The sequence below is a fragment of the Periplaneta americana genome, chromosome 2 (assembly GCF_040183065.1).
Source record: "Periplaneta americana isolate PAMFEO1 chromosome 2, P.americana_PAMFEO1_priV1, whole genome shotgun sequence".
NCBI lineage: Eukaryota > Metazoa > Arthropoda > Insecta > Blattodea > Blattidae > Periplaneta > Periplaneta americana.
The window spans coordinates 108677537-108692313 of NC_091118.1; the positions used below are offsets into that span (position 1 = coordinate 108677537).

General features: G+C 33.9%; 1 protein-coding gene across 2 annotated transcripts in view; it reads right to left on the bottom strand.

The window, feature by feature from the left end:
* LOC138694482 (tudor domain-containing protein 1-like) overlaps positions 1 to 14777 on the bottom strand; it is a 186411-nt gene that overhangs the window by 105426 nt on the left and 66208 nt on the right. For both annotated transcript variants that reach the window (XM_069818245.1, XM_069818244.1), the window contains 2 exons: positions 11469 to 11577; positions 5650 to 5819 (listed from right to left, as the gene is read on the bottom strand). In XM_069818245.1, coding sequence (XP_069674346.1) covers positions 5650 to 5819; positions 11469 to 11577 — 279 coding nt within the window. The remainder of the gene's footprint in view (positions 1 to 5649; positions 5820 to 11468; positions 11578 to 14777) is intronic.

Sequence of the window (14777 nt, forward strand, 5' to 3'; positions counted from 1 at the left end):
TAATTCCTTGCAATTTGTATGTGTGTTTAAATTGGCATCATCACTTGTTTGTTCTTGGATATCACTGGTCCCTGCTTCTTCATTCACTGTCTCACAAAATTCGCAGCATGAAGTTGTAAATGACACGTCTATTGCTTGTTTTATAATCTTCTTCCTTACATTTGCACCAGTTTATCTCTGACTCTGAAAATGTCCATTAATTTCATCCGGTTTCAATTTCAAAGAAGGGATTGCACATTTTTTAAAACCAGTCTACTTGTTTTGTACGCAGAAGTTCATTTCTAAGCCGGGACGTAATTTCAAAATCTTCTGGAGTGAAGTATTCAGAACAAACGACGGAATTCCAGGTGGGTTCGAAATTACGTCGATTTATTCAATTCACCCACACTTTCAATTTAATCAGTGATCTTTAATGATTAGAAAATATATGAATATCTGTGTTTGTAATATTTCAACACCCAAAAACACGACAGTGAGGCATTTCCGATAGAATAGCACACAAACTTATATATAAAATAATAAGACACTAGTTGCTTCACCGTACGAAACGCTACTGAGTGAAGCTCTAAGGAAGAAACTCAATGAACTACCTGGAGTTGTGACATCATGACTATAGCTGGTGTATCATTATACACATAATTCAATTTTTGTTTTTATTTTCCGATAAGCTACTATGATATAATGTATCATAAGTTTTTAATTAACCACCTATGCTTATCTTTTATACAGTTATGAATTTTTTACATGAATTAGTCTATCACATTAACGTTTTCGATACTTATTTGTATCATCATCAGATGTATGTACATAATAGTGATTAAAAAACCTAGCCAATTGGCGTGTGTATTGTGAACTTCCGTAGTATGTATGTGTGCATAATATAATTGTTCATGGTTTCTATTGTAATATCTGATATACTATTAACTAATAACACTAATACTCTTTTAAATCTAAAATCAATGTCTAAAATACGATTATTTAAAACACTTGTTTAAAATACACATTGGTTGTTATTATTTCACTTTGGTTCACTTTCGTGATCTGGTGTGTTACGATGTTAAATGGGGCGATAATTTTAAATTGTAAATTTTCACTAGTCTCACTTTTGTTGCAAGAACCGTATTCCAGTACACACCACGCAGCCATCGAGAACACAATACATCAACCAGTTCGACCGTAAGTTTAACAAACCATTACAACGCTTATGCAATAGATTAAAAACTTCATACACTTAATCAATAATAATATTAATACTGTTTACAGATATGCATGGCTTTACTGGGACACGGGGATCGACATCATACCACAATTGTAATCAAACATGTCAGACGACTTGAGTTTATTAACGTAAAAACCGTACATCAGTGAACTTCATTTTATGTGACTTTAACTTTAGCATGTGAAAATATGAATAGCAAATGATAGATATAGAAGACAAAGATTTACGTGAAAGTAACATACAGTGAAACAAAAGTGAGACAAGTGAAAATTTACAACTTAAAATTATCGCCCCTCTTCGAAAGCCGCCCCTGGTCACCAATATAGCGAAGTAAGCCTATGAAGATTTTTAAAAGTTTCTTGAGAATATTTTATATTTTCTAATGTTGAAATTTGTTTAGAAAGCTTATATAATATATTTTAAGGTATAAACATATCCAACAATAATGGTAAAAAAAAAAAAAACAAGAAACTAACTTAAGCTCTAATCCTTAGCAATTTTTTGTGAACTTTAATCAATGGTGACATTGCGTAATTTATTATCGAGTTTGTAAATTTCTTTTGCTGATTTTGTGAAGCTTGTCAAATTTTACAAATTAAATTGGTGTATTGCAGAAAATTTTTATGAAAGTTGTCTGATTTGTCACTCTTTTAGTTACATTTATAGTGTATCTCTTTTATGCAAGATGAACGTCTTTGCAATTTCTCTGCCTGCAAACCTGATACACTACTTACTGAACACAACTCAGAGGTTAGTTTTTGGTACTCATAAGAGTAACATTTTTTTTAAATTTTCTTCATACTCTTATTTTCTTAAGAAATATAAACATTATACATCATTTTTCAAGCTATCCTATTATGTCTAGATCTATCACTTCCACAGTGCTAAATTTGCTGAGTGACTTAGCTGGACTAACAAGGGCACAAAGTCAAAGAAAAACATTAATATTGCAAATTAATTGATTGTAGTGGCTCACTGATACAAAACACGTCCACTTTTTAAGAGCAGATATGCACAACACAGATAGCAATTTGACTGTTATTCTTACTTCACAGGTTTCTAACTTCTCTATGTTATGTTATCGAATAGGCACTATGTTTAGAGTTGATAATCATAGTTCCTAAAAAGGTCTCCTAGTCGATACCCTGTTGTGTTTATATCACTCAATCTACATGGGATTAAGTCACCATAAATGCAATGAATCAAATGTCATGCAAGAAATCTATTTCAAGCTACCTATAAGACACAAAGAATTAATAATCCGCACGTGCGTGCGTGTGTGTGTGTGTGTGTGTGCTGTCAGAGATTAAGACATTCAAGGAGTATATAAAGCAACACTTGAGACTGGTGGCACTCCTTTCCAGACACTAAAACCAGAGGGCAGAGTCTGGAATCGAAACCAGTCAACAAAGTCTGAGACTAGACCAGGCTTGTCAAGAAAGGGCATTTCTAGTCTTTAAATAAGGTGCAACAGTAACAAGGTTATCTCCTTTAAGCATATGTCTGCATGTGGTTCTGTATGCAGAAGATCTCCAGACTCCTTCTCAGAAGGTACAATAAATATGTCTGCGCTTGACACCTCTGCATGAACTGACATGTCAGTCATTTTGTAATATAAAATATACACTGGTGAGACATAAAACACATCCTATGAAGATCCAAGTATATGATAGTAACAAACCATAAAATGTGAACCACTTTATATATAAATGTGATTTTTGTTCCTTAATATTCAGAAAAATATTTCCCTTCACCCTAATCACAAGCAGAATCCCTATTACAAAAAACTTTCCCAAGCGAACATGCTATATGATTGAGTTTTACAAGTGACGAGACAATTGTCCATATGTAGCAACACTGCACTGTTCCTGCTCACTAGTGCTGTATAAGAAACACACCCCAAATACCAGAATATTTGAGTCTGACACTAAACGGCATAATACAATCTATATTCATCTACCATTTCTTTAGTTTCACTTTCACTTTTTATCTTAGCACTGTTATCTTATAAGACTTATTTCCTTTCCAGAAACAAACCTAAAAGTGGAGACATAACAGAAAGTCAGAAATACAAGAAACATTTTTAAGTAAGAATTGTCTTGTTACGTCTGTTTCATTCCAAGCATTTTGATGATCGGAAGATGAGTTTGAAGTAGTCTACTTCCAGTCCCTTGAACCAACAGTAGCTCCAATTTTGTAAAACCATGAAAGTCAGAGAGTCTGGCCTATAGGAAAGATGATTGAGGTTATTCCACACAAACTTCTGCTGAAAACTCAGCTTTTCGAGTAAAATGAGGATGCATGTTGTCATGGAGCAGGCCCTGCAATTGGTTCCTGATACTGCACTGTAGGTTTGTCAAGAGTTTACAATATCTATCAGCATGACAGTTTCTTCTTGAAGCAAGAAATTAACCAAGAGAGCAACTATCCAGTCCCAAAAGTGTGTTGGCATGAAATTCAGTAAAGATGATCTCAACTATTTTGGTTTTGCAGGTGGTCAGTGGTGGAGCATCAGGGGAGACAGGATAGACATAGTCTACCCATAAGTTACTACATGTATCTATTATAATTTTCTTATATACGGCCAATGACTCCAGTCAAGTGCCACTGCATTGAATAATTTTCTTATATGATCTTTTTGAATTTCTAAAACAATTTCTTCTAACTTCTGATAAAGTTAATGAAGTTCTGCGTAATCTATTTTAGGCACCTCAGAAATGTGTTTTCTGCAGCCACGGTGGATATTGCATGTGGGGTAGACAGAACACAATTTGTCTCTCTCGTCTGCTTCAGTCTCTCGTAGCTGCACCAGCGTACCCATTCTTGCTGCACTTTAAAAACTTGCACATGCAAAACCCCTTCTTCCCTCACACAGAACATAACACAGCCACTCACAGATGGCTAGAAATGTTTATCCCGGATTGTACACTGCAGCGATACAAGTGTTTCCTTTCAGTGTGTTGTTTTTCGTGTTGCAATTTTTAACAATCTCTATCACATACGGAAATTATCAGGTGATTATCGTGAAAAATGTGACTTTTCATTTTGTTAGTTTCCTTAAAAGCAATTCTTTGTTGTCTTTAACATTGAGAAGAAGCTGAACTTACATCTAAAATAAAGAGACAGTCGTCAAATTTGTTTCAGAAAGGCGGAAATATGACTACAAAATGTTAATGTACTTGGTACTCTAAATATATGTGGCTATATGGTTCTGAGCAGGTGAAGAACCTTGGATTCGTACTGGTATTTCTGCAATAAAAAATGTTGAAGTAAAAGCTATAAAGCATGCAGGGAGAAAAACATTAAAAATGCAGGAACGTTCCAAATGTCGAAAAGAAACAATTGAACACTGGCAGAAACACCTTGCTTAGAAGCTGTTAGACATAATGAAAATGTGACACAATGGATAAATAACAGGTCACACTGTTGATGTAGCAAGACACCTTAGACTGCAAGAATAAATTAGCCTTTACAGCAAATCAAAAAAGCCCAAAAATCAATAAGTAAATACAGCAAGTTATTTATAAACCCTACACTTAATGGCAATAGAAGAAGCCTTCCATGAAAGACCAACTTGGAAGCATTTCTGTTTTTAAAAGCACATATCCAGAACTATTTAATCCAGTCAGACACTTATGCTTTACGGGAAGAGATATTGTTTTCAGAATGATTTAGATATTTTGCATCTACCCATACATTTTTGTTATGCTTCGCCACTGCTCACTTTAAGATGTATAGTGAGACACTCATGTCTCATTTGCTGTTACTATGCAGTCCAAGAATTTGTCTCCTTCTACAGTAGCACTCCAGAAATACCAGAGATGCAGCCATTCCTTTTGTATGTTTTCTGGTGGGAGCATTCTAGGGACCCAACTCGAAAGACCTTTACACAGTGAAGGTGAACACTGGCCATGTCATAAGCAACAGAGACATAAGGGAAAGCCTCATGAAACTCATTAATAGTCGAAAGATTGTGCTTATTTTCCAGAATGGGTGCACCTCAATGTGTTCAAATGCTCAGTGACGACAGGTGAAAACAAAGACAATTTGGACATTTTATCAAGGAAATTTGTTCTTCTTCCTTTGAATAAATAACATCTTGTTCATTACATTTTCCCTGTACACTTCAATAATCTGACGAATTTCAGCAAAGTGCTTTTTATTTTTAACATTCAAAAACCGAACAACAGATTGCACCTTTACAATCAGCATAATTAACAATCAACATGGTTTCTAAATATTGCTGAGAAATATTGTCTCACATGCTCAGAAGCTCAGAACTGACTGGCAGCTCTATACAAATGTCGACACTGTGAAAGGTTTGTGATGCTGACACGTGCAGGATGGCAAATAACACTCATATAGTGTACCATTCTCTAACACATAAAAAAAAAACACATGCTAGAACCATCTTGTCAATTCCTACTTACGGCAATGGAATGCAATTTGATTTGTGAAGAGGCCAATCTTTCACTTGGCATTCTCGGGTACAGTACCATCCAAAACAACGCTGACAACAATGGGTTGTCATCTTCCCACAGCACAGACAGTTTCCTGATACATCTGAAGTATCCACTTTCTCACCATACTCATAGAAACCCTAGAACAATATGACCACAAAATAAAATAAATATTTATCCAAATCATATCAGGAAAGTATTATAATCTATCCATTTCAACATGACTGGCAAGTACTACTTTTTGAGACAAAATTTCTTTCGAATGTTAAAATATAGTACTACACTGAGCATTGGCGATATTTTTTCACGGAAATATAACTATTTTACACCCTAAGAGAAGAAATGTCAGAGGGAAGTGTAATAGGGACAGGAGTATGATAAGGACGCCCTTTGTCACCTACCCTGTTGAACATCTACATGAAAGATTTAGTGAACATGGGAGGGCTGATAGTAGAAGGAAGAAGATTAAATTGCATAAGATTTTCTGATATGGCGTTGTTAGCACAAGAGATGATACAGTTCTAAGGAATATACTAATAAAACTAAATGGCAACTGTAACAACAATTATATTATTTCAAATTGTGACAAAGTCCAATGTCGTTATCATTTCTTTGTATTGTGTTAAGTCTAATGACAAAATTTACAATATTCTATTTTTCTCCAAATTAAATTAAATTTTAATACTAGAACAGTCATTTTATAAGAAGAGAGCACAGTGGGTAAAAGATATGGTCGCAATAGAAGTTTTTTTTTTTTTTTTTGTTACTGCATAAAATGTATAATGCGAAAGTATTAAGTTTCCATCTTCTCACTGTGGACATTTCCACACAGCAATGGGGAACATGTATTACATTTTTTTTTTTTTTTTTTTTTTTTTAATGATTCTAAGACCCTTGGTTAGGGTGGAAAGGTACAAGGGTACACAGTTTGATCACTGTAACTACTTACTCCTAAAAAAATATACATATCTTATAATTACTATATTCTGAGAGGCAAAAGATAACAAATGTGACTATATCACAATGTCTCCATATATTGTGTAATTTACTTCTATAACTGCAGTGACTAATGACTTGAGAATTGTCTAGACAGAGAAAAAATGATTGCACATCAACAATAAAATAGCACATAAAAAGTTCAGTGATCCTCTAAACAGCAGCAATGAAAGGAAATTGGAAAAACCTATTCAGAGTCAAAATACAGTGAGACAAGAGCATGTGTATGAAGTGTGATTATGGATATGAGTATCCTTCACTCTACATAAAGCTATTTTAGAGTTTGTCATGAGTAGCGCAGAGATTAGCTTGACTAGCAGATATGTATTTATGTTTTTCCCTTAAGCTTTACGTTTTTTCCTTATATTTTATGGCTTACATTTTTCTTTTGCCCATAAGACTGTTTCTTCCTTTTTTTATTCCATCCACACGCATCAAAGGATCTTATTCTGAAAGCCATGCAATATTGCAATTACAATGACACTACACAAATGACAATGTTCTCTTTAATAGTTAGGCTTAATTTTTTTTGTGAGTTTTATGCCAGTTTGCTGCATTATCTTAAAAAAATACTCAATTTTAAAGAAAATAATCAACATAGAAAGTTACATAGCTTTTCATCATCGATAGTTATCCAGCATTTGTTCATACTGGGTTGAGGGAAAACCCTGGAAAAAACCTCCACCAAGTAACTTGCACAGACTGGGATTCGAACCCTGGCCACCTGGTTTCACGGTCAGACACACTAACTGTTACTCCACAGGTGTGAACTGAACTTTCTATTTGGTGGTGTTAAGCACTTGTTTAAAATAAAAACTCCAGACAATGGACAGTGGACAGTGTAGATTTCCATAGTTTTGTGTGAAGTTAGAAATAATATCGTGACATAAAAGCCATGCCACCACTGAAATGAAAATGTGTTTTTAACTCTAAGCTAGAGAGAGAGAACCTTTTATTTAAAAAAATCTCGGATTTGATGTTGTTTTGGATGTTCATTGCAATATTTACTCCTCCTCATTTAACATTATCATGGTGGTCATTCTGTTATTATGCATCATTTAGGTAGTGAGAAACATTAAAAGTGCTGTACATGTGAGAGCATCCTGTCCCGCAGTTACATTTTTTTCAAAGTCAATTCTTTTAGTGACAAAGGAATTAAATTAGCAGTCACTGAGCTCATTTGTTTACCACACACTGCAACATAATCAGTCCTCTAGATCTTTATATTGTACTCCGAAACTTACGCAATGTGTTCTTGAACCTAAATTTACATGAGGTTATACCAAAGAAAAAAGGCGATCTTGCTAAACATAAGTCCATTTGCGGTTTTTCAATTAGAATGTGATTTACAAAAGGCTAATTCCGTCTCGATAATGACAGACACTTTCAAATCTTAGACATTATAATACTTCCTATACTGGTGACATGTTTTATTCCTGCTGAGGGAATTACTGTTAAATTATTAAACTTCAAATCATTGTCTGGTGAAACAGCACTCATAATCTGTATATTCCTAACAGAATGTTTGAAAAATCTATACATAAAAGAAAAAGTAGTTGCCTTGTGTGCTGATAACACAAATTGTGCTTTTGAGGGTGTATCGAGAAAAGGTGTGAATAATGTCTTCTCAAAATTAAAAGCAGGCTATCATCATTCATAATACAGTGCAATTGAAAAGTCCCTCCACAGCTCTATTAGTTCTAGTAACCCTAGAATACAACCCTGTCTGAAGTTGGCACTCCCCCATTCATTCCGGTTTGACAATTTCACACTCCCAGTCCATCATATGCTTAGCAGCTAGTGCTGCCACTTGAATTCTCTACCAAATACACTTGAATTCTCTGCCTAGTGGATTCTCGACTATACAAGTACTGCGGAGAGACTTCTCGATCACACTGTACTATTCAGATAGTTGCTGACATCCTCCCAATTGCAATAGTCTGAATGGCCTCAGAAATATATTCCTATTTCTGTTTACACACAGCAGGGTTGCCACACATGCCTCAGTTAAAGGAACAATTCTATATTTAAGAGAAATCCTATGGGATTCCTAATTCCAAAACAAATAGGGTTAAGAAATTTATATTCTAAATATGCTTCAAATACTCTTGTAGCATGAATTCAAATAAAAAGATTTTGTGAGTTTATAACATTTTATATTCCGTATGCAGTAATTCAATACAGCTGCTTAATTTAGCTACTGACTTGACAGTTATGGCTCTACCTGTGGCACTGCACTCAGAAATGAAGCAGACAGGTGTAATGCTAAGTTTGGAAGAAAGAAAAATTGGCTACATTAATTTCACTGTGTGTATGTAAACGAACATTGGTAATCATAAAATCACAGTATTTACTTTAAGATGCCTGTCTGCAGTTTAACCCCAGACTCAGTTAATTTTGCACCTTAATTCTTAGCAGCATAAGGAATTAATGAAGAAAAAGAAGCACAACTTGGAACTATGTCACCTAGAATTCTCTCTTTACATCACCTTTAAACTTAATGAGTTGATTATGGTAGCACTATGGTTGGTTTCTAATGCACTTCATTTAGCGATAAAGCCATTAGCAGATGAGCTTTCCAGTAAGTCGAACTTCGATATCTAGAAATGCTTTGGGAAATGCATAATGCTTCGAGTTCTCGAAAATTCAAGATATAGAAAATACGCCATAAAAGCCTCAATTATCATTACTGCACAATGATATAATAGCATGCTGTAATTAACTGCAGATATGTCCCAATACCATCATTACTAGTACTGTGCAACTAATAAATTTAATGTTTGCATCACAATTTTTTTTTTTCACTTCAAATGGACTGGACTAATCCTAAATATTATAATTTCTTATTTATTACCTACCATACCTACAATCCTACAGTTGCAGGTACTAGACCTAAAGTAGCCAAATTTTTCCTTAAGGTTCGAGTATTGTTCAGTAAAGCTTATCTGAACATAAGTGAAAGCAATAAGCATATGATCTGCTGTATTTTTTCGAACAGGGGAATTTCAAAGATGTCTATAGAATGTATTTCTGCTTTTCTGATTGACGACTTTATATTTTTATTAGCACAGACAAACTCCAACGCTAAATTTCAAAGTAAATTACTCTAGAAAGTAATAATACTGAGGATATCTTAACATCCTTTCCCGTCGCACTACAATGGTTGACCCCATTGTGTATATTGCAGTTACTGTAGTCTTGTCTAACTGCATCAAAAGAGAAGTAGAATTAGTTGTGTATAAACTATAAAACGTCTTTGGTTGTGATCCCTGTGGGGGAGGGGAGAAAAAGACTAAGATCTATCCTCAGTTTACAATACAGAAACAATGATAATGTTTACTTCTTGAGGATGTTTGCATTAAAAAAAGAAGTAGAGCCTAATTACAATGCTCGTTAAAGTAACAGTACTTCATACCTTTCGTTGTATTATACATTATTATTATTATTATTATTATTATTATTATTATTATTATTGAACATTTTCACCCAAAATTTGCATTAAAGATAAATGTTTGATGGCTGGGCATGAAATATCCTTTGAGATATGGAAAAATTCGAATAACATAACAAAAATTATACGATGCTGTCAGTAAATTAAAATTGTCTTGAGATATCGAAAATTCAAGCTACAGAAGTTCGACTTTACTTTGAAACTAAGCAAATTTCTAAAGCAACAGCAGGGCAGGATATCGAGTATTCTTCGTCCATTCATCCTGACTGTTGCACAGGACGAGTCTCTTCAGATATTTGGCCAGATAATTGTGACCTGTAATTATCCTTCAAAATTACACAGTAACACAATACATAAGAAAAAATAAGTGACAGTACTCTAACCCAGTGACTGATAAAATCCCCACCTGTGCAGGCACTTGCAGACAAGATAAATAACATTAGCAGAATTTTGTTCAAAACTGTTCACTCTATTATATAACACTACGCATTAAATTATACTATTCTTATTATTCTTCTTCAATGTATATCAGAACCATATAATATTTTTATATAAAAAACTCTCATTCCAATGGAGTAATGTTTCACATCCCCTTATCTCAATACTTCACTACGTACTATATTTAAGGCTCACCACGGCTTTTCACCTAATAAAAGAAGTAACCACACAAAAATCATAGCCAAGGTAACATTTAGCAGTTCTATACTGAGTAATTGTGAAGCTTTTTCTTTCCTTTTCTTTCTTCAAAAGAATTGCTTAAGTGCTGTTGCTATTTCACTGTACTGCTAGACATTTCATTTCTCTGAATAAGCCTGAATAACAAATATTCTCATTTTTACTAATTATATTGGTTTAGGTGGACTCTCTAAAATGCTTCAGAGAGCAATAAAGTATTCAGTTTTCAGCATATTTTTATTCCTGCATTTTTAAACGAAGACTTCAAAATTAAGCTTTCTTTAAAATATTCCTTGTACAGTACGGTATCTACAGTAGTAAGATTATATTGACACAAAAAAAATCATTCTTTGAGAAGAAGGGATCCAAAGAGAAGAGAGAAAAAAAAGAGATTTCATGGAACAAGCTTTAAGACTATTACAAGAAAGATAACCCTCAACATTACAAAAAAAACCATTAAAAGCCAAATGATTTCAAGGTAGTGACACAAGAACTGACACTCGACATTCTTAAATGATTTTAATTTCACTTCACTAACATTATGCACCCTGTGGGATGTATATTTATTGCAATCACAATCAATATATACTTATTTGTATTTTTAAACCTTATTAAATCACTTTGCATATCAAGACACTAAACTATTCTCTATATATAATGAACTTACATTTTTCTCTCTCTCATAATACTTCTCCAAGTTCGTCATCAATTTAGTGTTCTCTTCTTCGTTGTACTTCTTAATCACAACATCAACTTGTCCATTTACGGGTCTTTCACTAAAATGGGAGAAAAAAATTATATGCAGAATTAGAACCTTCAAAGCAAAATGTTATCCCTATGCACAACCAGCATTCCTGTAAAGCCAATATTACGAGCTGAAAAAGATACCAGACTAGTACTGTGAGATGCAAAGCTAAGAAAATAAATGTGGTGGAAAAGATTTTAAAATCTTCAGAAACTACTAAAATCAGCAGTGATTCTCCTGATGCTGCTGGGCACAAGTTGTAAAACATAATCAAATCACGAATAGTTAACCTTTGCTCCTAATTCCTACTGTTGCACTTTTTCATAGCTCCCATTGTGGAATCCTGGGAAACAAGAATGTGGATGCTTTAGCAAAGAAGGGCAGCACTGCTACTTACAGACCTGTTACTAAATCTACGTATTACTCTGTGAAAAGATTTATTAAATCTACATACTTAGACTTCAACAAACAAAATTTGATAACACAATCTCAGGGGGAAAAATGGAACTTTCTGCATGAAAATCCACAGTTAATTCCCGATTTACCACGAAAATCGTCTGTAGCTGCATTTAGATTGGCAACAGGCCATGATTGTTTGGCCAAACACTTGCATAGAATTGGAATATATCAGTCCTCTAACTGCCCATTGTGCAACTCAAACCAAGAAATGGATTCGGAACATCTCAAAATCTGTGCTTCAGTGGCTGGTCATGATAATATCTTTGAAAAATATTGGAGTGCAAGAGGTCAAATGAATTTATTGTCAAACGTCTGGCATTAGAAAACAACAACTTTTTCATAGCAGTCTAACGCTTTATACAAACAGAGTAATACAAGTGTTCTCCCGCCAACAATGTGGCACACTCATTGGTTCATGTGACTCCAAGTGCATTTATGACCTAACGCCCAAGAGCAGTAATACAGAACCACCACTAAAACACTGTTTCCTGATAGCTTCAAGGCAACAAAATGCCGTAACGGTATATATATGGACACAACAGAAAAAGTGTAAAACTTCATCAAATACGTCAAGGAGAAAGAGAAGGAAAGAAAAATGTTTGAATGGTGACTACGACAAGTGAACACAGTCTATGAATTCTCGATTGTAAAAAGTATGTATGCAGATGTATATTATATAACTTACATGGCTGTCACTGGTTTATAAAAGAACTTATTGTACATTACTTTGTACGTTAAATGTGTAATAATGTATATCCAAGAAGTCAATCATATTAAACTTTCGTATCCACAATGAAGATGAACTAAGCACTAAGCCATGAACATGAGACTATTGTGGATGATATATCTGCAGAAGTAGTGCAACTATATACTATTTGTGTAGCTGAACAGTATAAAAAAAGTGAAACAGATATAGACTAAATTAAAATACTGATATTCTTTATCAGTGCTAGATACAAAAACAAATGGAAGTAACCTACTAAATGTGAGGAAATTGATAAAATTGAGGTCTTACATGAGACATTCCATTGTTACGGGTGTGATAAAATACAGGTTTTTTAATACATATAAATTAGTTTGGAACTTTACCAGATTGTCACAGGATATTGTATAATTTTAAAGCAGTAATGGTCTTTATACTCTTTCATGTGGGTTTTTAAACTCTTTCATGTTGGAAAGTTTCAGCTTCAGTACATTTATCAAAGATGACAAAAAAGATTTTTCATTTTGTTACGAATGTGATAAAAATCACCTGCACTAATTGAGTTGTTTGTCTTTAAGGACATATTTCTGTTCATCTTAGTAACTGAAATCCTTAATTAATTTTTATATCATTAAACCATCTATTCCAAAAAGGGCTCTGTAATTAGTGTTTTGTTTTCACACCTTCTGGCATAGTGATATTTTTTTTTTTCAAAATGTTGGAAGTGTTACAGCTATGACAAAATGAGACAAGTATACAGCAACATCATAATTGTAAAGTGTTGTAAACCTGAATTACTCTGAATTAGAGTATCAGAGTATCATACAGGATATATATACAAACATTCTATAATTACAAGATACATATCCCAAACACAATTACTTTATAACTTTAACAATATATACTAATGAACTCTCATTATTTAACAGATTCGGCATTTTAGGTTTATCTAATCACAGTAACTAGAATTTTTAAAATTCTATTGCCAGATTAAAACCAAATACATTAGGCCATATTCCAAAGGAGATGGGATACATAATCACAGTATTATAAATTATTTATAATGAAAACAGAAATTGCGCCCTGTTGTTTTAGGAATTTGAAGCTCTCACTTTTCGACTGATCACTGATAAATCTACTCTAGAACAATTTTTTTTTTTCTGACCAGACCCAACACTTGCCATTTGGACGTAGCCTATATATTTAACCATCATATATTCACCTTTCATATCAATTTTCAGTACTTCCAGCACAGTACCCGCTCTTAATATTCTGAGTCTTTCCATCAACATCAAACTTACTAACACAAATTGACCTGCACTTACTGATTGCATAGCTGATGAATAGAGCCCAGATTTCGATGCACTATCAAATCTTAAAACATGCATACAATTCATACACTATCATGTGACAAAATACGCACAATGAAGTGAAAACAGTAAAAATATGCACTATCAAAATTGAGTTCTACATGATGTTACATTTATATTTTATTTTGAAACAACATATTACAACTGATTTCTCAAAATTTTCTTCAATTAAGCTCATGTGTTTATCTCAAGCACATTCCTGGACACAGAAAATGATCTTTCTACGTCACAAGAAGTGACAGCTGCATACTTAAGTGAGCAAATTGGGAACAAAGTGAGGTCGAATTGTAAGTCTTTTACATTTCCGCATGACCATGATCCCATCGAGAATCGAACGTGTGACCTTTCAACTTTACAGCGTTACAATGCTACCGTGCATCCCAAAATACATAAGTACTTACGTCTTTATTACAAAATCACAATAAACTACATCACTGTCTGTCTTCAGAAATTTCTTTCCCTCAGTGCTTTGTATGGAGTGTGGCATTGTATGGAGCAGAAACTTGAACATTACGATGAAGTGAAGAGAAGCGAATAGAAGCATTTGAAATGTGGATATGGAGAAGAATGAAACATATGAAATGGACTGACAGAATAAGAAATGAAGCTATTGGAAAGAGTGGGTGAAGAAAGAATGATCCTGAAACTCATCAGGAAGAGGAAAAGGAATTGGTTGGGTCACTGGCTGAGAAGAAACTG